Source organism: Stenella coeruleoalba (assembly GCF_951394435.1).
Source record: "Stenella coeruleoalba genome assembly, chromosome: 7".
Taxonomy (NCBI): domain Eukaryota; kingdom Metazoa; phylum Chordata; class Mammalia; order Artiodactyla; family Delphinidae; genus Stenella; species Stenella coeruleoalba.
The window spans coordinates 112096058-112121874 of NC_137153.1; the positions used below are offsets into that span (position 1 = coordinate 112096058).

The following is a 25817-nucleotide window of genomic DNA, read 5'->3' on the forward strand; positions in this document are numbered from 1 at the left end:
CCCCCAGTCTTCTAGAGCAATAACCAGACATCCACCAACACCATTCAAGAAGTGTCCATTGTTTGGACTGTTTCTTCCAGCACCTCAATTTCCAGAGTAGTGACTTTTTCAGTGAGGACTGCAGTGGTCCCTTTCTCACACCTGTACCGGCCAAACCTAATGAGAGAAAAACAAACGCAGAGAGTTAGGATCCCCCCAAGGGGCCTGATGGAGGGCTGGAGAGAGGGACAAGTATGCAGGCAGCAAGCAGGCCTGGACTGGAATCCTGGCTCGCCTGAACTGGAATCCTGGCTCTCCTGACTCCCAGTTCTGCGACCTTGGGAGGATTCAGCTCCCCCAAGGTTCACTTTCCTCGGCTTTCAAGTGCTACAAAATGGGGATACCTCATAGACATGATGCACGTGAAAAGAGATAATACAGAGCACCTGGCACTAGGTGGACATTCAAATCTCCCTCCCCACCTCACCATCCCCAGAAGATGCTGGAAAGCATTTCGGCCTCTGCCTTCAAGCTTCAACCTCCCTAAAGTACCTTTCAGTAACCAGGAGGAAGCGAATCCTTTTCATTAAGCTGCCATGGCCACTCTCTTGAAGTAACAAGAATGACATAACTGTTACCTTAAACACTTTAAAAATATTTGGAAGCATAAACAGTATAAAAATGACCTGCAGCCAGACTCTGGGCTTGTCACCTTTTTTTTTTTTTTTTTTTTTTTTTTTGCGGTATGCAGGCCTCTCACTGCTGTGGCCTCTCCCGTTGCAGAGCACAGGCTCCGGACGCGCAGGCCCAGCGGCCATGGCTCACGGGCCCAACGGCTCCGCGGCATCTGGGATCCTCCCGGACTGGGGCACGAACCCGCGTCCCCTGCATCGGCAGGCGGACTCTCAACCACTGCACCACTGGGGAAGCCCTGGGCTTGTCACTTTTGACCACACTCTTTGAGACTCAAGAGGGACATGGTAGATCAGCATGAGGACACACCCAATACCACCCTTCTCAAGGTGAATCTGACAGAGGTTTCTCTGAGCACAAGGCAGTCTAGAAGATAAAAATCTCAACGGCTGATTTTACAGTGGGGCCAGGAATTACAACACTGTCAAGCAGCAGCACAAGTCCAGCTGTCTCTTATCTGTCCCCAGCTGTCAGCCTGACATGGACTAGGAGGAGGCTGCTGGCTGTGCCACGACTACGTGCTCCCTGAAAAGCCAGCCTCTCAAATGGGAGCTTGTGCTCGAAGAGGGCGACACAACAGAGCTCTGTACAAAACCAGGAGTAGGCACAGCCAAGAAAAGCTGGCCTTTATTTCTGCGAAACCTTCCCACAGTCCCCACAAAGTTCTCTGAAAGGATCCGAGCAGCAGCACCTTTTTAAGATGTGCCCCGCCCCTCCCCTGCTGGTGTGAAGACGCTGTTCCTTCCCCCACACTGGATGGACCCGTGGCAGCTTGTGGCCTTGGAGCCAGAGCCCCATGTGACTTCTGTGCGCCTGACTCATCTGAACCACAACGTCTGTGGGAGGTCTGGACACAACAAGAGCCTCCTCACCATCCTGGCTTACAGCACCTATTTCAGCAGCATGAAGGGAGGGCTTCTACCTGAAGCAACAGTGGGTTGCAAAACAGGGCTGCAGAGGAGCCAATGGGAACTTGCAAGGCCAGGTCCAACACAGCCCCAGGCCTGAAAGGTTGCTTCCCTCCCCACCTAGGGCCCGAGAATTCCATGGGCTCATTAGCGATCACCTAGTCTTGCTCCATCATTTCCAAGACAGATGCCCAAAGTCACCACACCAGGCCATGACAGGTCCCCACCCCGAGCCAGAGCTCTTTGCTGCTGTGCTGCCCTACCCCATCGTGAACACGTCTTCGCAATGCTGAGCGCACACTGCGGTGAATACCTGCTGGTTCTCAATGTTCTATTTGTTCCTTGTGAATTACTCCTGACTTGGAGTTGAGTACATGTGGTGGGAGTTAAAGCACCATCGTGGCTGGTGATGTGCTTGCTCTCCTCCAGCGGAGCTTGGGGCTCAGTTTATAAATGCTGCTGTGTGCATTCAGATGAAGACGCTGGAGCAGAGCTCAGAAGCCACATTTTGAGCAGCTCAGCCTCCAGGAAGAGGTCAGGCAGCTGGACGGCCATACAGGACTGCTGATGAGCAGCTCACCTGCCACCAGGGCTGGACATCTTCCAGTTCCGCCAGCAAATCAACTATAAGCTCGCCCCTGACTCCGAGCTGGACTGCACCACGGAGAGCAGTGCCTGCTCGGCACGTGCCATGGGCTCAATGGCATGGCTCCCTCCAGAGCAGGAAGCAACAGTTAGCTCCCAAGGCTAACTTTCAGAGACTCTTAACCAATGGTTGATAACCATCTAGGGAATGAAAACCACTCTGAGGAAAAGCTATGGGTTGGATGCCCTGGAGAATGTACCTTCTTACAGAATTTCATACGGAATTCGGAGGCATCTTTAAGAGACTAGAGAAAGGACAGCACGTGATTCAAAGCTCTCCCCGCAATCCCCAGTCTAGGAGTCTTTCCATCAACATTTTACAAATTGTATCACTTTTCTACACCTGACAGCAGCACACAATCATAAAACAAATAATGATTCAAAGGTCCCTTGAATAAAGCTGGCTTGGGGACTCTGGCTTTACTTCACGTGGGTAAGAATCAAGAAAACCCTGTCCAGATGCCATGAATGTAACAAGGGTGGCCACAGGAAGAATCTCCTTCACTTACCTGGTCCCCTTCTTATTAGGCACTGAGTACGGGCGGAGAAAATCCAGCTTGCTCTTGCTGATGACACAGAGATCAATGTTACTTCCAGACCCCAGGTCATTGAAGATGCCAGCTGCTATGGCTTCACTCACCAGTTTCTTGGCATCCTCCTCCTGAGAAAGAAAATAGTAACAATAGTGTCCACAGTCAAATGGAGGGCCTGTTCTGATGTCCACAGAGTGCTTTCACAAGCAGTAAGAGAAAAGGAAAAGGAAAAAAAAAGAAAGCCAACCTGTGAGGTAGGCATTGTTTTCAGTGCCTGTTTTATAAATGAAGGAAAGGTCTCAGAGTACCTCAATATCTGCCCAAGGTTTATCAGCTGGTAAGTGAGAGACCCAGGCCTTTCAAGCTCCTTATGCACACACTCCCTCTTAAACAAACTGCTTCACGTCAGATGCTCACCACATAACTGAGAACAGTAGGCTGACAGGGCAATTTATCATCTAAAACAGGGGTTGGGAAACTTTTAACAAAGGGCCAGGTAGTAAATATTTTAGACTTTGTAGATACACAGTCTCCGTCATAACTACTCAACTCAGTCATGGTAGCACAAAACAGCCACAGACAATATGCAAACAAGTGGGCGTGGCTTGTACCAATAAAACTTCGTAAAACAAAAATGGGCGCTGGGCTGGATTTGGCCCATGGAGTGTAGTTTGCAGGCCCCTGATGAAAAACGTCCAAAAATGGCTGGAATCTGCTTCCTGGTAACATAATGAAGAAAGTCAATATCATGGGGAAAAAACTAACACCAAAACACAGCCCTGGGGAAATGTTGGCAGAGCCAAGGGTGGGACCTCTTGCCCAAAAGAATCTATCCCCTCCCACTAATGAGTCTGCATGTTCACTGAAGTGATTCCTTTCTTTGAATCACTCTCTTACTTTTCCTTTAAGAGCAAGTCTAAGTCTCCAACAATTACTGGTGGAAAAGTAGATTAATTTATTTCTTACCAAGAAGCATCAGACTCAGGTTAACTACAATGCAGTGTAATAAGGGCTAACGGATAACTGAGAAGAAGCTGTGAGAACACTGGCTGGGGTCCGTAAAGCTTCAGGGAGGGCTGAAGGACAGGTTGCACACCAGGCACTCAGAAAACAGGGCAGTGAAACAGAAGGCAGGCGCCAGAGGCAGCAGGGCAGGACCCGGGGAACACCAAGTTCAAGCTCTCTATGTAACAAGGACAAAAAATGAACCAATCTCCCAAAGAAGAGACTTTAACTTGAGCTGTAGCCCACTTTCCCCGTACACCAGGGCATGAGAGTCCATAAACATGCAAGCTGAAGCAAAGAGCTCATCCAAGTAACATCCTTGGAGAAGCACGGATGCCCTGCCCAAAATTCCAGCCTGAGATCAAAGAGCAGGTCCACTGTCTTCAAGCCCTGAGAAGATGGGAGAGAGCTCTCAGAGCTCCTGCTCCTCTGCCGGCCCTAAGCCAGTAAGTGGGATTCCAGTGACATGAGCGCCCTCTTCAGACTCAGAGAAGGATAGAGAAGGCCCTGTTGGAAATGGGATCCTCAGCAACCCAGCAGCAGGGGCTGGGGGGGTTATTCTGACCTTTATCCCACCAGGTTTTTCCACTTCCTGAGTGGCACCTATGTGGGGTCAACGGAACCAGTTATTCTCTTGTGCACATACAGCCCCACAGAATTCATTCAAACACGATCCTCTAATCAGAAGTTCTCTCCTGGGATTCCCAAGCCTAGGAAGGCCAAAAGCCTTACCAGAACCAGTGAAGGTGGTAGCAAATAAAGCACCTTAGAGCAGGAGATGGCCGCTGCCGCTGCTGCTGCTACCACAGAGACGGCAAAATCCAACCACTAACTTAACAAATGCAAAACCATTCCAACTTGCGCCTGTTAATACATAACCCGTGGGGTGGGGGTGTGGGGAGCGTCCTGTGTATCAGAGCATCTTGCTTATACCTCTGCTCCTGACCTACATCTCCTCTTCTCTTCTCTGCTGTTTTATTATTTTGCTTTGTCATCACTGCTTTTCTCATCACTGCTGCTGATGCCCTGAGCCAGCCAATAGTACCAAGTGGATGTCACAAATGCTACTGGCAGCACTTAGTACTGCAGATTTAAATTTCCCAAATTATTTTATATTTGGGGACGGAGATGGGGGAAGACTTACAAGAAACTGAGATATACACATTATATTAGGCATGCATATCTGACATCAATCCATTACAATCCACTGATACCAGGATGCTGACAATGCTGAGATTACAGGTGAATCTTCCTCTATTTTGCAAATATTCTTTAATGTGAGTAGATAAACTTATAAAACTTAAAAATGTGTAAAATATATTACATATAGCCTGAGTTACTCATAAAGTTATCATGTGTGCTATTATTTAAGTGTAATGCTTTTAAAAATTGGAGAAGGGGCTTCCCTGGTGGCGCAGTGGTTGAGAATCTGCCTGCCAATGCAGGGGACACGGGTTCGAGCCCTGGTCTGGGAAGATCCCACATGCCGTGGAGCAACTGGGCCCGTGAGCCACAATTACTGAGCCTGTGTGTCTGGAGCCTGTGCTCCGCAACAAGAGAGGCTGCGATAGTGAGAGGCCCGCGCGCCGCGATGAAGAGTGGCCCCCGCTTGCCACAACTAGAGAAAGCCCTCGCACAGAAACGAAGACCCAACACAGCCATAAATAATAAATTTAATAATAATAAAATAAAAATAAATAAAAATTGGAGAAATATACCGTTTAAATTCCTCCCACCCCCCCACCCCCAATTCCAGGGAAGATAATTCATTAAGGAAGGAAATATCACAAGTCTCTGATTTTCTTTCCCCAGTCCTACCCACCTCTCATACACACAGGACTGAAGATGTTATGAAATGGAATAAAGCTTACATTTTATTAAGCACCTACTATAATGTGCCAACTACTGAGTTAGGCACTTTGATGATCATCATCATTTTTACCCCTGCCCTTGACCATCTTCTGAGGTTGGTACTGTCAGAAACTAAGGCTGAGAGAGTGTCAATGACTTGCCCAAGGTCACATAGCTAATAAATAGTTAAAACAGGCCCACTGGGCTCCAGAGCCAGAATGCCACAGCACCACACCAGCTCATAAGTAATCTGTCTCAGCTCTGAGCTGGGGGCTCCTGAGCAAGTTGGGGACAGTGGACAGCAGTCCCTTGATTCAGGGTGTCATTCCCCCATCAGCAAGGATCTTCAGAACCTGAGCAAGTTTAAGAGAAAGATGGTGGTTGCCAACTTCTCTTTGAGCCAGCTAGCAGTCCCTCTGATGGTCATTTCCATGGCAGGGGGAGGCACTGTTTCCCAAACTGCCCACAGATCACCACTTAAACATTTCTACAATGTGATATGGCAGAAATCGATATTAAGATCCAAAGTCTTATTTCACGTATTCCTCACCTCCACCAAAAACCCTCAAAAGGCAGAGTGAAAATTACCAAGGCTCTTTTGTCTGCCCATTACTTACATAGTCAATGTCTTCAACAAATATTTACAAACACCTACTATGTGCCAGGAATTGTATCATATGACAAATATGGTCTTTTACCACAGTATTTCCATACCCAGAATTCTAGACACATATGCAAATATGCTACTGGGCATATTCATACTGTGTTTTCTTTATAGTGAATTTCATAATTAAACAAGTCTTGTCTTTAACACGTGCTACAAAATATTTAGGAAAACTACTGAGAAAAACCATAAACTAAAAGCAAGAGGTGGGGAAAACACCACATTTTTATCTGTCTCTGGCTTACAATAAATGCAGAAGCATTGTTTCTTCCTTTAGGATTCATTCTTCATGAGGAAATTGCATCTCCCTTTTCTGGAAGAGGCAAAGTGACCTAATAAGTTCTGAGCAGCATCCGCCTGGGGACAGCTGCTACAGAGGGGCTCTGACGAGGGCCCTGCAGAGCCTGTGACCCCAGCTGTAAGGCTCTCTCCCACTGCCGGGCCAGCATGCTCCCCTGGCCAGCTGCTCATGGATTTACGTTGCTAGTCACAAGGGAACTTGGATTCAATGTGTAGACAGAGCGGCCAGACTCATCCAGGCTATTAAAATAAATAAATTAATGAATTTTTTAAAAAAAGGCTCTCCACGCCAATGGCAGCTTCCTTTTACTTTGAGCTGCTCAGCCAAAAGATCACCATGATCCTGGTGCTCGAAAGTTAATTGGGCAACCCAGGTTCAAGGTCATCTGGCAGATGTGGAAGCAGACAGACTGGGTTTGAGTCTCCAGTTTCCTACTTACTTACAGCTGTGCAACCTTGGGCAAGTCATTTCACCTCTCTGAGTTCATGCTCTTCCTCTGTAATATAAAAATGCAGTATAGAAAGCACCTACTATAGGGTCTGGCATATAGCTATTACTTAAAAAATGGTAACTTATTTATTAATACAGCAATCCAGAGGGCTCCTAGAAACACAATTTATCTCTAAGGAGTGACTGCCTGTACCAAACCCCAGGCCAGGAGAAGGAGGTCCAAACAAACCTGCTGACAAATCTTCACACAGTGCTGTGGAGAAGCTCCTATAATAATTAATCCAAGCAAAGAGCACACCCCCTAAAAGTTCAGAGAATATAAAAGGAGCACTTCCTGCTTTATGGCTACGAAGACCAAACTAACTGGGAATATCAGTCCCCCGGGCCGCCCCTGCTTCTTAAATGAGATTACAATAAGAGTGATGTACTACTTGTACTACAAGTCAGCTGTGACAAGCAGCACTTTATAGAGCTATCTGTTTGTCTCCATCACTGCATCGCACAATGTGTCCCTGGACTCCAATGTGCAGCTCCGTTTACCGCTACATGACAAATGGGCAGCACTTGTAAAAGGCAAAAAGAGGTCCATGTCGGCCATGTAATGGTCACCACAGCTGTACCCAAGTGCTTGAGGGGACAAAACAGACCCCCAAGTTCATTAAACTGACCAGTAATGGATCTTTCAAAAAGTGCCTTAGGAATCGTACAGAAAAGGCTAAAATAAATAACTCAGCATGGAAGGCTAATCTGAAACGGTGTTTGATAAATTATTTATAACACAGGCGATTGTCTGCATTTAATATTGCAGCTACTAGTAGCATCTTTAAAAGATGATTTATGTGTTGTAATGCTATTAAACTTTATATTGGCCCACTGCTAGCTATAAAGTCTGCTGAGATTCAGAGAATGAGTTTTAAACTGTCACTGCAACATCGCAGGAGATGGAGGCTGTATTAAATCTCTACTTTAAACCTGTTATCTAGAGAGTTGCATTTTGTAGACACTCACAAACTGATAGATTACCTCAGCATCCGCTATGGTGCAGGTCCAAAGTAGTGCTGCAAAGAAACTTTTCCACATTATTCTTGTCTACAGCTACAATCAAATTTCTCTTCTCACTTAAGTGATTTTTAGATTGGGAATGTCACCAGAGTAAAATGTAGGTGCTCCAGCCAGTGGGCACCCTGGACAGTTCAGCATCAAATTAACACTCTTTAAATAAACCCTCGACATTCTACTGTTCAGTTCTACTTTCTGAACCGTGCTTTACTTACATTGGGGGCAGGCGAAATATTAAATATGCATTTGACTAAAAACCTAACATACTATTTAAAATACAGCTTTGGAATCTGAAAATACACATATATGGCAAGTCGTTTGAAACAATAGATTTGTAACTAAAATTTTTTAAGGAAGTTAAAATAAAATTGGTTATTTGCTGGAAAATACATTCCATTTATGTGGCTGAGGCGCTAACATTAAGGCGGTTGAAAAAGAAAGAAATATTCAGCCTTCTTCATAAAGAAGGGAGCTCCCCTGGCTCTATTGTCCTTCAGGGCATTTCAGAGGCACCCCTTTGCTTTCTGTCCCACCGGCAAGGCAAGAGTCAGGGGACAGTGGCTCTCCTACCTTTGCTCGAGGGGAATAAGGATGTGGGTGGCATCATAGCTGAACTCTCTCACAATTTTCAACAATTTTCCTATTTGCAGTTAAATCTACAAGGACCATTTAGTTCACAACAGTTTGCTCCTTTACTAAAAACTAACGATCTTACTCAATAAGAATTGAAGCAGTCCAAATTCATCTTGGAAAAAATCTGCGTAATCTTTTGTCACTCTGATTTGAAACAGCAAAAAAAAGCTATTGCTCTGATGATCTGCAGCAGAACAGATTAAAGTCTGGGTGTGACAAGAGTCTGGACTCTAAAAAGAGGACCAAAATCATGCCATTTCCATCCCAGGCAGCTAGCACAGTGCTTGGCATGAATGTCGACAAATGAAAAAAATGAAACATCAACTTCAAATGCATTCACGGCTTTGCCAAACTAAAGCATAAAATTAATTATGAAACAGATCAATACCAAAATGGGCTAATTCCCTAACTGCACCAGTCCCAACTGGGGACCAGGGAGCAAGAGGATTCAAAGACAGTTAAACACACAAAAGGAAGAGGTTTAAACACAATGTTCTGCAGTGGCCTGTTGACAAGCTGAGGTTCTGACTATGCCACTGATGTGGCCTGAAGGAGTCATTCATGGCTGATGGTTGAATAAAATTTAAACAGCTCAAAAAAGTGTTTAAAACCGTCCCCCCAAAAGCAGTGTGCTTCCTGTACCATGCAACACACCTGATGTATCCCCTGTATAGCCACATATTTTACAATGGAAAAAGTTAATTTAATTTTTTTTTCAGAGTGGACTGTGTGACAAAAGCAAAGCTGTCTGAGTTTTGTTTTTGGCTTGAGCTGTTTGGGTTAACGCCGTCTGCCTGTGTAAACACCTGAATTGCCAGGTGTAACTGAGCTGCAGCGGGTGCTAAGTGTGTCCAGAGTGGGGGGTGAGTTAGTGACTGTGTCTTTAAGGTCTAGATGGTGCTGCCATTTCTTCCCTCAGAAGCTTTTGTGGCATCCAGTATCTGGATGATGCAAATAATGAAGGACAAGCCGGCTGAGGGTGCAGGAGTGATTTAAGAGGTTTGTAGCCGGGATGGGAAGGGGAGTTCATATTCAAGGAACTGCCAACCAAGTCCCTGCCAACTTGGCCTGTCCCAGATCACTGAATGATGCAAAAGCCTGAGCACAACCCGGGCTAGGAGAGATATGAAAGGCTGCACAACCACAATGGGCCAGGAAAGGCCATCCCAGAACTAGAGAAGCCTGGAAGAACTGGGTCACTAATGAACACAGTGCTTAACTCTCTCTGAGCCATAGGGGGCCGTCAGAATGGGGATAATGCCTCTGTCCAAGGGCTGTTGGGAGGAATAAAGGGAAGGGAATGCCCCTGACACACAGACTTTACAAAGAGAAGTGGCAGCAAGTTCAAGGGTTAGAAGGAAAGAGGTAAGGGTGTGGGAGAACTAACATGGCACCCACCACATCCCTGGGTCTGAGCCAAACACTTATGTTACTTATTTAATCCTCATTATCTCCACCTGTACCAGAGGAAACTAAGGGGCAAGAATGGTTGGCTGGTGCAATCAAGGCACACAGCTGTGTGTAAGTGGGACTCAGGGATCTGTGCCAAGTTAGTGCCTGGCACCACCAAAGCCTACGTCTTCCTATCCCACCACAGGAAAAAAGGTGGTGGGCAAGAGGTTTTGCTGGATTCTGAGACAGCGAATGGAAGGAAAAACACCTAGGCTTCCAGAGGGAAAAGGACCAAGAGAGACGGGAACATATTGCTTTCCACAAGGAGAAGAAATCAGCATTCACAGCATATGTGTATACAAATATATATTTCCAAGGCTGCACTGAATCAAATATAATCAGAGAAAAAAAACAAAATACAAGAAAGACTGGGTTTAAAGAAAGAGTGAGAAATATGTTCAAGAATCCTCCGAATGAAAACCAAGCCGCCCCAGGTAGTAATAAGATCTTAATAATATTTCTCTCTCTCCATAAAACAATGCGGTCAGGGATAACTCTGCCGATAAACTCCTGGAGATGTTGCAAGGGCTATGGCCTGAAAAGAGGTGGGCGGGGGAGAAATGAAGTAAATTGGTCACAACAAAGGTAAAAAACAGCCACGTTCACATGGAGCCTATCTACCTCCAAAGCCTGTAGGGTAGGAAAACTGTGCCGAGTGTAGGGTGCGTGGGAAGGCTACAGGGGCTGTTACACTGTATGATCCTGCTTCTACAGCCCCACAGGGATCAGGAAGGACTGGAAGGAGATCCAAGGAAGTACAGAGCACCCTTGTTCTAGGACATTTAAAGATGGCTAAAAAAAAAAAAAGATGGCTAAAAATGAGGCAAATTTCAAATGATGCAAAACCCATGAAACAAATGTACAGGTCAGCTTAGTTCAGCAAACATTTACTAATGCTCTGCTCTGATACTAATACACTCCACGGACACTATGACAAACACTGGCAATAAGGCCTGAACAGATACAGATCCTGCCCACAAAGAGTGCAGAGTCCAGAGGGAAACAAGTACAATATGGTGAGAGTCCTTAAGAGGCAAGGCTGACAATGGAACTACGAGCGTACAGAGGTCTCACGGGGCTCGGGTGATAAAGACTGGGCTGAGTCTTGACACTCACGTGAATGGCAGCCAAGCCAAGGCGCAGAAGTGATGGCAGGAATAAAGCTATGAAAATGGGAAGGAGAAAGGGTGTGGTCAGGTAGCTAGTTTGGCATGGTTGAATCCCAGACAGCCTCACAGGCCATGCAGAGAGCTGACCCTTCACACTAGTGGGAAGACATGGAAAATTTTAAGTTGGCAAATGATGTAGTTAGATGTGTGCTTTTTGAAACTGCAGCCTGGAAGCAGTGGGGGAGGAGAGGCCAAAGGCAGGCGACAGGAAAGCAGGAGATAGTATTCCCCACGAGTGCTGGTGATGGTGGGAGTGCCGGTGATGGTGGGAATGCCGGTGATGGTGGGCCTGGGCTGGCGGGGGAGGACCAACAGCAGGACTGGGAGGTGAATGTGGGAGAGGAGGAGGCAGCAGGCAGGGGGGCGTGCAGGAGAGGGAGAAGCAGAGAGTGCCACCTGGACGTTCAGCATCAGTCGTGAACACTGACCAAACCCTAAGCAAACTCAGCCTTCACAGAAAGGCCTTTTGTAACTTCTTGGCAGCTGTTTTTCTGGCGGGTTGATGGGAGACAATGATTAACTTAATTATAGATTCTGCAGCAGGAACTCTGAAGGTGTCACCAAAAAGGCACAAGATAAAGGCAAAGCCAATGAAAGTATACTGAGGTTGTTCTGGAAAAAATGACCTGGGCCGGAACCAACCTGTAAATGCCACTTCACTGGTGGCAGGGCTTTCAAAATACTCCTGTCTGGCCTCTGGAGCGTGGTAGAAAGAGTATAAGGGAGTAGTGTTACCTACGGGGGCAAGAGCCAAAAGACTGTAAAGAAGGAAGCTCTACAGGAGATTCATGGTCACGAGGGTTTGGCCATGTGCAAGGTACAGTTCCGAGGAAGCGGAAGCAGACAGGCCTAAGTAAAGCAGACAAGCTGAGACAGGATGGGGCAGGTGAGCCCGATCATGAGGTGCTACCAACTCAGATACTGTTCCATGAGGCCTCCGCAACCACCTTTTCCTGGGACCCCAGGCACACATGGCCTTCAGATACACTGTTACTTAAGGTTCTTTGGGGGAAGAGGGAGCCTTCCAAAAGGGCGTAAGGAAACTTCTGGAGCCAATGGATATATCTGCCATATTGATCATGGTGATGGGGGCTGGGGAGGAGGAGGGAAGAGGCAGAGGCAAGAGAATTAAGATCCAGGAGATCCAGGTATGAATCTAGTCTTGTTACTTACAGCTATGTTACCCCGGTGGTAAAGTCACTCAACATTTTTAAGTCCCAATTTCCTCATCTGCATAAAAGGCCTAAAACCATCTAGCACTAGGGCAGTTATGAGGATTAAAAGACTCTTTGCACAGGAGAAACTGCTAGCACAGTGCCTGGTATGCAGGAAACCCATGATGAATGTTAACCTGATTGGATTCTACCCCTCTTTCTAACTTACACAAACAGTTATCAAAAGCTTAACCCTGGGCTTCCCTGGTGGCGCAGTGGTTGAGAGTCCGCCTGCCGATGCAGGGGACACGGGTTCGTGCCCCAGTCCAGGAAGATCCCACATGCCACGGAGCGGCTGGGCCCATGAGCCATGGCCGCTGAGCCCGAGCGTCCGGAGCCTGTGCTCCGCAACAGGACAGGCCACAACAGTGAGAGGCCCGGGTATCGCAAAAAAAAAAAAAAAAAAAAGCTTAACCCTTTCAGAACTACCAATGCAGTGGGCAACTGATAATAACTCAGTACACTTTGTTTTTTCAACCTCTAGTTCAAAGCAAATCAATTATGAAACAAGCAATTATACTGCAAATAAAATTCAAAATGATGCCATAAAACTGTTCACATGAGCATCTTCCATAAACTTCACTGCTGTGTCAAGAAGTGTACTAAGTAGCACATTTTCACTTATTATACTTCACTAGAAATTCTATTCTAAAAGGAGGAGAAAAGAGAACTTACATTTACTGTTTGCAGGCACTGTGCCGAGTACATTCTTCCACTTACTCTTCCAAATTACCCTTTAAGGTAGGTACTACCCCTTACACCCATTTTACAAATCCAGGAAACCAAGGCTCAGAGAGGGAAAATGACTAACCCAAAGGCATATGGCCAACAGCTAGAAGGCCTGAGGTTCAACATAGTTTTGTCTAACTCCAGAGCCCATGGATTTTTCGCTCAGGACAGCAGAACCTCCAAACAATTAGCATCCAAAAACAGTAATGATACTTGTCTAGTCCTTAGATATAACTGGTTAATCACTCATGGGTTTATCTTTTTAAAGTACCTCTAAAATTCTTCAAAGTTGCAAACATATTGCTTAAATAATGCTACTCTATCATTCCATCATTCATCTGGCTTGTTAAGAACATCCTGATGAATTTTTCTAATACAGAATGTACATTCATCAAATCCCAAAGCAAAAAGCCTATCAAATTCACTGTATCAGTACTACATTCAAATGTTTATATCTCCCTAAAATACATGCATAGGACTTCCCTGGTGGCGCAGTGGTTGAGAGTCCACCTGCCAATGCAGGGGACATGTGTTCGTGCCCCGGTCCAGGAAGATCCCACATGCCGCGGAGCAGCTAGGCCCGTGAGCCATGGCCGCTGAGCCTGGGCGTCCGGAGCCTGTGCTCCGCAATGGGATAGGCCACAACAGTGAGAGGCCCGCGTACCGCAAAAAAAAAAAAAAAAAAAAAAAAAAGCATAAACCTCTCAGCAAACAGAATGAGTCAAATTGTTTTTTAACCACCTTGTATGTCAATAAAAAAGATACCATTTAACTTAATTTTCATCAGGCCATTTGTTGATTGTAAATCTTAACTGAAACAGACCAAGAAAAGGCATTTTAATTTTCTTTTAACATTTTGGGGCAAGAAGTAGTCAGAGGATAAGAGAGCAAACTTTTGTTAAGCCTGACTGCAATTTACAAATATGGTCCTCCTAACAATTCCTTCAGGTACTGACTTTAAGCCCATTTTACAAATGAGTTTTATATTTTACAAACTGGGGCTACAGGTGTTACAGAAGAAGCAAAAATCAATCTTCAACCTAAACCTCTTCCAAGTCCATGCATACACTTTCCACCATGCCCTGTTCTTATTCCTCTACCACCCCAATTCAATTTATCTGAGTTAAAAGAAACTAATATATTTGTCAAGGAATCAAAGTTAATGAGGCCTTAAGTCTTTTCAGCATTCCAATATCACCACAGTTCTGATTTTAGAAAAAAACATATTCCAACATTATGACAGGGTGACAACGACTATGAGTGATTGTGTTCTACAGATACAATGTTCATTGCAAATATTTTCAAAAATCTGTACTACTAGGTGGAATTTTAAAATATCTATTTAGCACAACTTCATATCATTTAAAAAAATTTTTGTTTCTGCACAATTTCAGGGTTAGGGGAGAGTGGTGTAAATTACCTCACAGAAACCAGCAAGTAACATTATCTGTTAAGGTTAAAACTTTAACTACCTTCCTGAGGTATGCTGCTGGGGTCTCATTACAGCAGGTAATCTCACATTCTGGCATGCACAACACACTAAGTACCAGCATCTCCCAATTACATTGTAACGTAAATCTCAAAGGACATTTGAAAAGTCTACACAGCTCCTGCACCCACTGCCGAAACACAACCACCTCTAATGGAACGTGGCAGCTTTCTAAACTAATATTCACACGCCGGGACAGGGATGCTAAGCGCGGCCTTATCCCACACTGAAGAGCGGATGCTAATTAAAAGCCCACACTGACTTGGGAAATGACCACTCAGACAACTTTAGACACTGTCTGGAGTTCTGTTTTCCTATTTCCAAACATGTTCAGCTGCCCAAACTTCCAGGATTACACAACTGAGAGAAAGTTAGAGCAGGAGTCCTCACACCTTTGTATGTGGTGATGCCCCTCTTCTGGAATAGCTTCCTCTCCTCTTCAGTCTCCCTACCCCACCCCTTCGTCAAACCCCAAGACAAAAAGAATTTCAAGTGAGGAGTCACATACTCTTTGAGGCCACCTTAAAGTTCCCCAGACAGATTTCACCAATTCCTCTGATCGTGACCACTACACCCCCCTTATATGCACCATTCTCATACTTTCAGTACTGTTTGTGGGCCTGTCCACCACCCCCCTAGGCTGTAAATGTCACTAAGAAAGGGCCCTGCCTCATAATCACAGAGCTTGGCACCTGGTTGGAGATAAATAGAACTCAGGTGAATGGATCTCAAGGCCGCCCTTCACATCTCAGAATGACCACCATCTCTCAATAGTTTACAGAAGCCTTAATGGTGACTCTAATGGGGATATAGAAGATGTTCTTCCGGTGGTGTAGGTACCAAGAAACTTCTGGTTTCTTTGCCCACTGCGTTTGCCTTTGCCAACTTTTATGTGTCTCAGAAGTCTTTGAGAAAGCACCTTTTTAAAAAAGCCTTCAAAACAGCAGAGGTATCCAAGGTACATTTGTTCTTACTGTAATCATTTGGCTATTTCTGGAACTGTTTTTACTTCGGTTAGCAAAACCTAGACTTGATACAGGCTGAGATGCAAAAAAAATAACTGTCATAATAGTAGTAATGGCTTTGAAATATCTCATCTAAGCCAACTTTCTCATACCTCTTAAGAATTGCCAATCCCTTCAAATATTGGCAGCTCCATTTATTCAGGTCTTCTGATACATAAAATTTGCTGACTTTTCCCCCCTTGAGTTGATGCAGATATATGAAAACCTTATAAAAGCTTTTTTTTTTTTTTGGCTAGAAATGAAACTTCTCTGCCTGTGAAAATTATAGGGGCATTTTAAAATTACCATATGTTTTAGATCAGAAGGTAAAAACAGTACAGCAGCCCATGAAAACGTTCCAGCCCATGAAAGCTTACAATTAACTCATTAAAATACAGTTCAAGCCCTCAAGTTCCCCTACTCTTGTAGGCAGTGGTCCCATTTAACATTTAAATATCCTGTGTCAGTAAGTTTACCATATTTATGTTCATTTACATGTACAATGTAAACATACATAGGTACCACATTTAAATACTTAGCCCCAAATGTTATTTTAAACTTAATTTTTCCACAGAGCTATTTGATTTTTTAAAAATAAGAAGACAAAACTTCCTCAAAATCCTTAATCACACTTCAGTGTACATTAGCGAATGTATAATGTGTGGCTGCTCTGCACACCCACATGCCCACCACCTCCCCTTTTCTAATACTGCACACCACACAAGTATAATAAACCATGTTAATATTTCATACCACTGTGAAATATGCTGGAGTATCAATTCAACATCTGCTGTCTTTAGGGTCCGGGAGTCCCGCAGAGACACTTTCAATTTGTAATTGAGTTCTATGCTGAATTAATCAGCAGTTTATCTTTTTTACTAAAATAACGTCTTCACCACTAACCCAGATTTACATTAACAATTTATGCCAAATTACCTGCCAAGGCAAAACTTATAAGATTCTAAGCTACCACCCAGTAACACTCAGTCCTATATTTCATTTCTTATATTTCTCTAACCTATACACAAGAAAAGTAGAAATCCATTGTTCAAGAGCTTGCAAGTCTCTACCCACAGATGACCTCCTGGATTTGAGACACAGAGCCTCACTTCTGACAGTGAAATTCAAGCAGCCGGGGTGGAGGGTGTGGGTTCCCATCTTCTCCTGAAAGCCACCGTTCAATGTTTTTATGATTCAAAATTTTTACAAAATACGATTTCTAGAATGGAATGAAATCAGTAAGTAATAAAAGAGCTTCTTTTACTTCTTTTCCCAAGGAGCTATGACATTCCAAGTCTTGGCTTGGCTTGAGTAACAAAAAAGACAACCTACATAAAGGAAGCATTTTTTAGTACCTTAAATTATGTCCCTGAGTCCCAAGTTAGCAAAGGCAATTCAATTTGATAAGAGATAAAGAAGTCTATTTTTCTCCTTGATATCATGATGCCGAATATATCAGCAATAACACCTTCCTTTTAATTCCACCTGTATAGTTGAAAGTCACCAAACATTTATTTCTATCCAGCATTATCCCTAGCTCTTACCTCTCTCTGATTCAAGAGTCTCTGGTCACAAAGAAGTTACATTCTGTCTGCTGGATCCTTGCCACAGGTGCAGCAAGCAACATACTTTGTGAACTATTTCTCCTGTACAGTGTATTTTCCCCTACCTTTCCACAGTTACAGTAAATATGTAAAGCAAAAACATCTCAAATGGAACACCTGCTCCAAAGAAATGCATCATAAATAATCACCTATCTACTACCGAGTAAAATAATCCCTTGTTTTCAAGCTACTTTGCCCATAGCTGTTTAAGGAATTTCCACCATCATACAGAATGGTCTCTTTCAATACTACCTCTGAATTACAGCACCAAGTGTATGCATTCAGCTGGTACCCAATTAGCACCTGCTGATCGATTACATATTATTGATTATATAAGAAAATGAAGTTCAGTGTATACGCAGCAGGGCAGAAGACCTGGAAAAATTTTTGCACAGAAATATTTTTGGTGGAAAAATCAACAACGAGTTTTCAAAGTCAATAACTATGGCAGTATACCATTTGCAGTGTTCTCATTACTCTTCAAAGAATTCGAAATGGAGTACTTCAAATTTTACAGAGGGTCAATTCCCTTAGATTTGTTGATTCTTGAATTCCAGAGGCCTGGCCCCAAGTGGCCATTTCTAAGTCAAGGAAGACGAAGGAATCCAAAGGGAGAGAAGCAATTATATATCTGTGACATTCCAAACTCTGTATGGTAGGGAGCAAAGTCCTGCTCTTGAATCATCAGGTGAAACAGCAGAGAGAACTTGCATCTGCCTTACAAAACACCACAAAATGAAAATGTAAGCAAGAAGATCCAAGGGAGTAAACTTAACTCAAGAAGTCCTTTTCTCTTTTCTGCCTCTCCAAAGCTGGCCCACCAGTGGGTTCAAATTCAGGAGAACAAACTCACTCTTTCAAAAGGGGGCAACTCAAAACATCCGATGCTGGTGAGAAGCTTTAAACCATCAACAGTGTCTTATCATCTATTCTAAAGGTTGAATGGTAATTCTCCAAATCACTCACTGAACCATAAGGCCAACTTTAGTATCTGTTCATTTCTAAAATTAAGTCTTTAACTCCACTGGAAATCACTACCAGGAATAATTCTATACAGGGCCCCAGGGATTATATCTTTGGGTTCTGACACCTCTAAAAACTTTTTTTTAACGTTAAATACAACAAGAGAAAATTACTGGAGAAAAATTAATACATTTTTGATCTAACAAAAAAGACACACTTTACTATGTCTAATGTTTCAGGTTTTAAGGAAAACAAATAAGCAGGAATTAGGACCAAAAGCAAATGACAGAAACAGCCTCAGGGAGAGCCTCTAAAAGGGACCTTCCAATAGTTAAACACACAACTATCCCAATTACTGCCCAAATCCAGTGCATAAAGAAGTGTGTCAAATGTTTCAATAGTTACATTTAAACGTTTCTGTAGTTGCATTAGTTCTTAACCAATAAGGAATCCATCAGTTAAGACAATGAGACACCAACTCACACCCACCAGAATGGCTATAATCAAAAAGCCAAATGACAAATGTTGTCAAGGGTGTGCAGAAACTAAAATCTTTATACACTACTAGCGACCCAGCCACTTTGTAAACCGGTCTGGCAGTTCCTCAAAAAGTTAAACATAGAGTTACCACATGACTCAGCAATTCTACTCCTAGGTATATATATACCCAAGAGAAATGACAATATATGTCCACACAAAAACCTGTACACAAATGTTCACAGCAGCACTATTCATAATGGTCAAAAAGTGAAAACAATCCAAATGTCCATTAACTAATGAATGGGTAAATAAAATGTGACATATTCATACAATGGAATACTATTCAACCATAAAAAAATGAAGTATCAATACATGCTACAAGGATGAAATATTATGAAAATACTGTAAGTTAAAGAAGCCAGTCACAACAGACATATTGTATGATTCCTATTGTATGAAATGTCCAGAACATGCATATCTGTAGAGACAGAAAGCAGATGAGCTGTTACCTAGGGCTGGGAGGGCTGAGGGGAAATGGGGCGTGACTGCTAATGGATATGGCATTTCTTTTGAGGGGGATGAAAATGGTCTAACATGGATTATGGTGATAGCTGCACAGCTCTGTGAATATACTAAAAACCACAGAATTGTACACTTAAAGTAAGTGAGCTGTATGCATGTAAACTATATCTCAATGAAGCTGTTATTAAAATAATAAGGCATCCAACATTTTTAGAACAGAGGACCTAAAAAAAAAGTCAAAACATCTAGTGACATGTCACCCATCAATCAAAGAATTCACATTCTGATAGTAATTTTTTTAAAGCTAGAGATCACAAGAAACAAAAATGTCAGCATAGATTCTTAGGAACATTTCATAAGAATTAATTTTGGCTTTAATATATATATTTTTTCCCAGATATACAAGATACCTAAACAGATGTAGTACCAGACAAACATAACCTTAAAATCTAAAAATCTGGAAAAGTGAGTCAGTTCAGCTTATCAAGCTGACACCTATTAAACTGCTACAAGAAAAACAGTCTTAAACACCATCAATATCAATACAGACAGGAAAATCATTGTTTATGATAGCTATCGAGGGCAAGTTTTTTGTTTTGTTTTGTTTTTAATTTTGCATTTACTTAAAACTCTGTTTGATGCTAGCAGGGTTCAAGTCACACAGGAAGGTGCTCGGCTAAACACTGATCATCTTCCTTGATCTCCATTGTCTGCTGTGTGGGTTCCGCCAGCAAAACCTCCCAGCGAGTGGTCACCTTCCTATGGAGTCATTAAACCTCTGAATGTCAGCTGGTGGGATTAGCCAGCAGCTTCCACACCTGAGCCCCCGTGGCAGGGACAGAGGCATTTGGATCAAGATCACTAATGAATACAGAATTCATATGCCGCTTGTCAGGGCTCCTGAGCTGAGTCGCACAGATGCAACCTAAATAAGACGGAGGACAGAACAATTGTTGACGAAGATTAAAAAGTTTTGGCAGTTGGGGTAAAAAGAACACCTCATTATTCAAATATGATAGTCTTGCTTATTTATTTATTTTTGGTTCAAGTTATTTATGATTTGCCTCAAATGGACAAATGCCATTCACCAATATTTAAAGGCTTATTGGTCTCATTACTAAATTTGAAGAAGGCTATGCCATCTAAACATTAGCTATATAGAGAAAAACAGCTCCCCTGTAAATATCTGAAAACTCTGAGGGAAAAAACAACCTCAGGATATTTGCGGGGGAGGACAATTAAAAGATGAAAATAAATTCTGATGAATTCAAAGAGAAGAAAAAAATAACCTTCCATAGCCAAATGACTTACTTATATTTCCCAATATCTCTGTATTTCTAACTTTGCATCTTTCCATCCCTGGGTTCCTTCCAGTCACTGAGCTCACCAAAGAGGTTTATACACCTCCTCTGACATTCGTCTGGCTTCGTGCCATCTTCACAAGACCTCATCAGAGAAAAGGAATAGCCCAAGCAGCCCACACCTCCGCTCACCTGGAGTAAGATGTCTTCCCCACTCTGTTGTCAAAGAACTACAGGCCTAGCAAAGAGGCAGAAGAGCAGGGTGATCGATCACATCGGAGGGCCAGACTGACAAGGGTTCAAACCATGATTCCATCATTGCCCAGCTGTGTGGCCTCGGGTAAGATATGTGACCTCCCTACACCCTATTTTTCTTCTCAACAAAACAGGGATAACAAAGTACAGACCCCACACGACTGTTGAAAAGTAAATAAGATGATGCAGACAAAGCTGTTAGAAAAGAGCTTGGCACAGCATAAGCACTCAAAAAGCATCAGCTACTATGACTGCTGTGTTTTCAATACCTTCGCCCCGTAGCAAAAAGGCAAATATTTCCATAGCCTGTGCTGTGTGTTAAACAGGCTTCTTCTACTGTCATGACCACTAGCTAGGCCTGTTTCCGATTTTAAGCTTTCAGATAAGAAAGAAGAATCATACCTAGGACTTCCCTGGTGGCACAATGGTTAAGAATCCTCCTGCCAATGCAGGGGACGTGGGTTCGAGCCCTGGTCCAGGAAGATCCCACATGCCGCGGAGCAACTAAGCCTGTGTGCCACAACTACTGAGCCTGCGCTCTAGGGCCCACGAGCCACAACTACTGAGCCCACGAACCTAGAGCCCATGCTCCGCAACAGGAGAAGCCACCACAATGAGAAGGCCGCGCACCGCAACGAAGAGTAGCGTAGCCCCTGCTCGCCACAATTAGAGAAAGCCTGGGTGCAGCAACGAAGACCTAACGCAGCCAAAAATAAATAAATAAAATATAAAATTTTTTTTAAAAAGAATCATATCTATCTATATCATCAAGCCTGACACAAGTACAAATAATGTTAGTCGTTGCTATGTGATGTTTGTATCCTACTACTGAATTACTAAAAAACAGAAGCAGCTGCCATATTTTAGAGCCAATTTTGTGTGAGCCGTCATATGACGTGCTTTACAGACCACATCTAATCCTGACAGCAACCCACAGGCAGGTCTCTGGATCCCCGTCTTCTGGATGAACAGTGCCGGGCTGTGGCTTGCCCACAGTCGTGCCGTGCGTACAGTGGAAACACACTCACAGGCCAATCCTCTAGCTCCTAAGCTCCTGTGCCCTTTTCCATCTGACCACATTGAACTCATGCTCTATGCTTCCCCTGGGGACCAGTCTATGTGCCAAACTGAATAGATTCTTTTTTTTTAATCAAAATAATGCAGATCTCTTACACTATTGTCCATCTGCATGGCACAAATAAATCTGAAACTTCAGTGTCTTTCTACTATTAGACTTAAACAAACAAAAAACTACAGTCACTTCTAAAATTTGCTATAGAACACCATATTGGTATCAACTCTTTCATTATGTAAAGTGGATCTATAGCTGCCTGCAATGACAGATTAATTCTGTTTCCTCCGTAGCTACGTGTTTGGCATCACGTTTGTGAGGTAAACACAAGCCTTTAGGGCGATAACTGCTCACATCTTTAGCAGTAAGGGCTTCTCTAGAGGCCAGCACTTGCCAAGTGATAAAATATGACTCCATAAATCAGACGGCTGAAGTGGCACTTGTATACGTCACCATCTATCTTTGCAGCTTCTCTCTAAAGGGTATAGGGTAAGAGCTCATCCCTCGGTATTGTGACCAGAAAAAGGACCATCACAGTTGGCACTGACTAAGCATGTGCTACTTAAAACTGAAGACACACTAAGACTGGGGGGAAAAAAAGATCCTGCTGGTGTTAGCACGCCTCAGGCAGTGGTAGAAGCTTCAGCAACTCATCTTCAAAAGGCAGAGAGCCAGAGCTCTAGAAACCTGCAAAAATTGGCTAAGCCTGCAGTCTTCATTTCTTTAAGTTGAGCATCTTCAAAGTCTAGAATTCTAACTGTAGGGCACAGCAGCTGCCACTGCAGATCTGATCCTCTCAGCTTTTGGCAGCTCTCAACTTGAGATTCTAGCAAAAGAATTTTTCAAGTTGCTATTATTGCCTGTCATGGATTTATAAATATTGTGCACTATCTGCTGTGGCATGGCTCTCATGGGACGCCAAAGCATGCCAAATGTGTAACAGAATGAAAAACAGTTTCTATTCTTCAAATAAATGCTAATTTTTTTAACTGTGCTCACATGATGTGTTTGTTGACCAACTTCAATAGTACAGAGTATGTATCAGAGAGGGGAAAAAAGCTGATTGTCTTTTCCAGCAGTATTCAGCTGCTACTTTCATTAAGCTTGTTTAATTAGATTCCAGATGCTAATTTGCAAGTCGATACCAGAGGGTGCAGGACAGTTTGCCTTTGAATCATCTCCCTGTGATGTGAGGGTCCTGCCGCACACCGCTACCCTTCAGCAGCCCTCACACGCTTTCTGACAATTAGTGCAAAGAGGGGACAGTACTGATCTTGACAGACTAAATATTAATCTTCTACCCATTTTTATGAATTATAATCTTCAAGACTTTAAATTTCTCACTGGGCCAAATGGAAACATTCCTTCTTACAAAGAAACAGGATGGAAGGAAAACTAACCTAAGCTATCAGATTCATTTCCTTAACCCTCCCCACCCTAAAATAAAAGTTTTTATTTCAGCAATTTTCAAGATACATACTCGCACAAAGCTAACACCATATTTCCAGGTACAATGGTCAAATTCCTCATAACTTAACTGGAAAATGGACTCAGAAGGCCACAGTGTGTTTATCACTAATTTCCTGTCCAGCTAGCCTGTGGATAATAACCAGGATAAGGGGCTTAGTTCTTATGCCAGCCTTAACAATAGGAAAAAAAAAAAAAATTCTAGGGGAATGGCTCCACACAATTCATCGTCACCAAAAAACCCTCTAATACAACTGAGCCCTGTCATTAGGTCAACTCACACATTTCAAAATCCACTATTCTGCTAATACATAGGTACAGTTTCCAAATAAGCACCTTTGCTGATAAAAACAAAGAATGAGATTTATCAGCAGTAATACAATTTTTTAATGCCTTCATTTTTATCCATCTGAGAACTATGAACACTAAAGGTGAAGTTATCAAACTGTTTCAAAGGAATGTAAATCTGGGACCAACTAAGAAAGGTTGCTTCTGACATCTTTTTATCCACTCATTCAACAAATACTGGCTGACTACCTACTATGCACCATTTTAGGTGTGAGTAAATAGAAACGAATAAGCACAGTTCCTGCCCTCAGAGAACTTCCAGGCTAACAGCAAGGAGAAAAACAAGAAAATGAGCATCCCAAGACTAGGACAGGCAGTGTTAGGGCCACAACTGGATGAGAATTTTAAAAGATTTTTAATGGGCCTTAAACTCACAGTTAGCCGGCAGTTTCTCTGAAACCTTGAGTCAGAGCTTTTACCTGAAGCAAATCACTGGTTCAGATTACTTCTAAAGGCAGAAGCCCATCTTAGGCATTTATGAATCCCAGCTCGGTTTCACTGTTCTGCTTTTTGGCCTGTAATTTCCCAATGAGCATCTGCCCTTTGGCCCATCTTCATTTTGGCCGTGTACTCAATGGGGTGTTTGCTTTGTTGACTCTGGCCCAATACTGTGTATTATATGAGAAATGTACTAGTTATCTTCTTCTGTTATCTCAAAAAAAAAAAAAGAAAAGAAAAAAGTTCAGCACTTTCCAGATGGGAAGAAGAGAAAGTCCCCTCCGTTTCCCAGGTGGTTTTTGATGACTCAGATTTTGCTTTAGCTCCGGATTATCCTGTCTCAACTCTATAAACATGTACTGAACATCAGGAGCTGAAGAGGAGAGATGATTTCATGGTCCCTGCCCTCAAGGGTCTCCCCTCTCTCGGCAAGTAGCGGAGATGCCCCTGAAAACAGCCATAAAACAATGGGACAGGTGTGTACAATGCAGTACGGGAACACAAATGAATGAGGAAGCAGGTGAGAGCATTGCTGGCACGCACCAGCAGCGAGCAGGATTCGACAGCAAGCCAGCACACACTGTATTCAAGGAACAGCAAGCAGGCGAGAAGGGTTGAAGTGGAGCAGGAATGCAGACCTATGTTTCCTAAGTTTAATATTAATACCCCTGGGCTTACATGATGGTGATACAGGAATACATTTTTTATTTATATTAATAGTATGCACTCATTTTCATGTCTTGGGGGGAAAATAACCATCATATCAAACCCAGGATTTCATAGATACAAACTGTATTTTAAAAATAAATTTAAAATTAAATAGGTGAACTAGAGTGGCTGTAGGGAAGAGAGGAAAGGGAACTGACTTGCAAGGAGAACTTCTGCAGTGAAGGAAATGTTCTGTCTTGATCTGATTGACGGTTACTTGGGTAATTACAAATGCCAAAATCTATCGCACTATACAGTTCAGATCTGTGCATTTTATTTTATGTAAATGATAACTCAATTTATAAAACAGTGAGCTGATGTAAAAGAAAATTTTCAAGAAAAATAACAGTAGAGGTGGCATCCAGACATGGCAGAATCCTTAAATGTAGTATGCAAATGACAAGTTCAAGACTAGCCCTGTCCAATAGAAATATGTGAACCACATATTTAGTTTTAAATTCTCTAGTAGCCACGTATAAAAAAGTAAAAATAGGTGAAAAAAATTTAATAATATTTTTATTTAACCCAATATACTTAAAATAATATTGTTACAACATGTAACCGTATTACTAATGAGATATGTTTTTAAACTTTTGGACCCAGTCTCTGAAATCTGGGATGTGTTTTCTACTTACAGCACCTCTCAATTCAGACTAGCTACACTCAAGTGCTCAACAGCTACATGTGGTTGGTGGCTACCATACCAGACTGTGCAGCCAAAGACACTGAGAAAACATTAAAGGTTTTTAAGGAGGCAGGGACTTTCATTCCATAAATACTACAGTCTAGGCCCAGCACTGTCCAAGGCACAGGTTTGCAGTTTAAAAAAAAAAAAAAAAGACTATGGGCTTTTCCTAATTTATTTGTTTTAACAATAAAGC

The 25817-nt window shown here is 43.0% G+C and overlaps 1 protein-coding gene across 1 annotated transcript in view; it reads right to left on the reverse strand.

Moving 5' to 3' along the window:
• Positions 1-20: 20 nt before the first annotated feature.
• The window catches only part of PSMB7 (proteasome 20S subunit beta 7), a 58441-nt gene continuing 32644 nt past the window's right edge, over positions 21-25817 (reverse strand). Inside the window, exons 7-8 of the mRNA XM_079926714.1 lie at positions 2735-2886; positions 21-156 (exon numbers count right to left, since the gene is read on the reverse strand). Coding sequence (XP_079782840.1) covers positions 45-156; positions 2735-2886 — 264 coding nt within the window. The 3' untranslated portion in view covers positions 21-44. The remainder of the gene's footprint in view (positions 157-2734; positions 2887-25817) is intronic.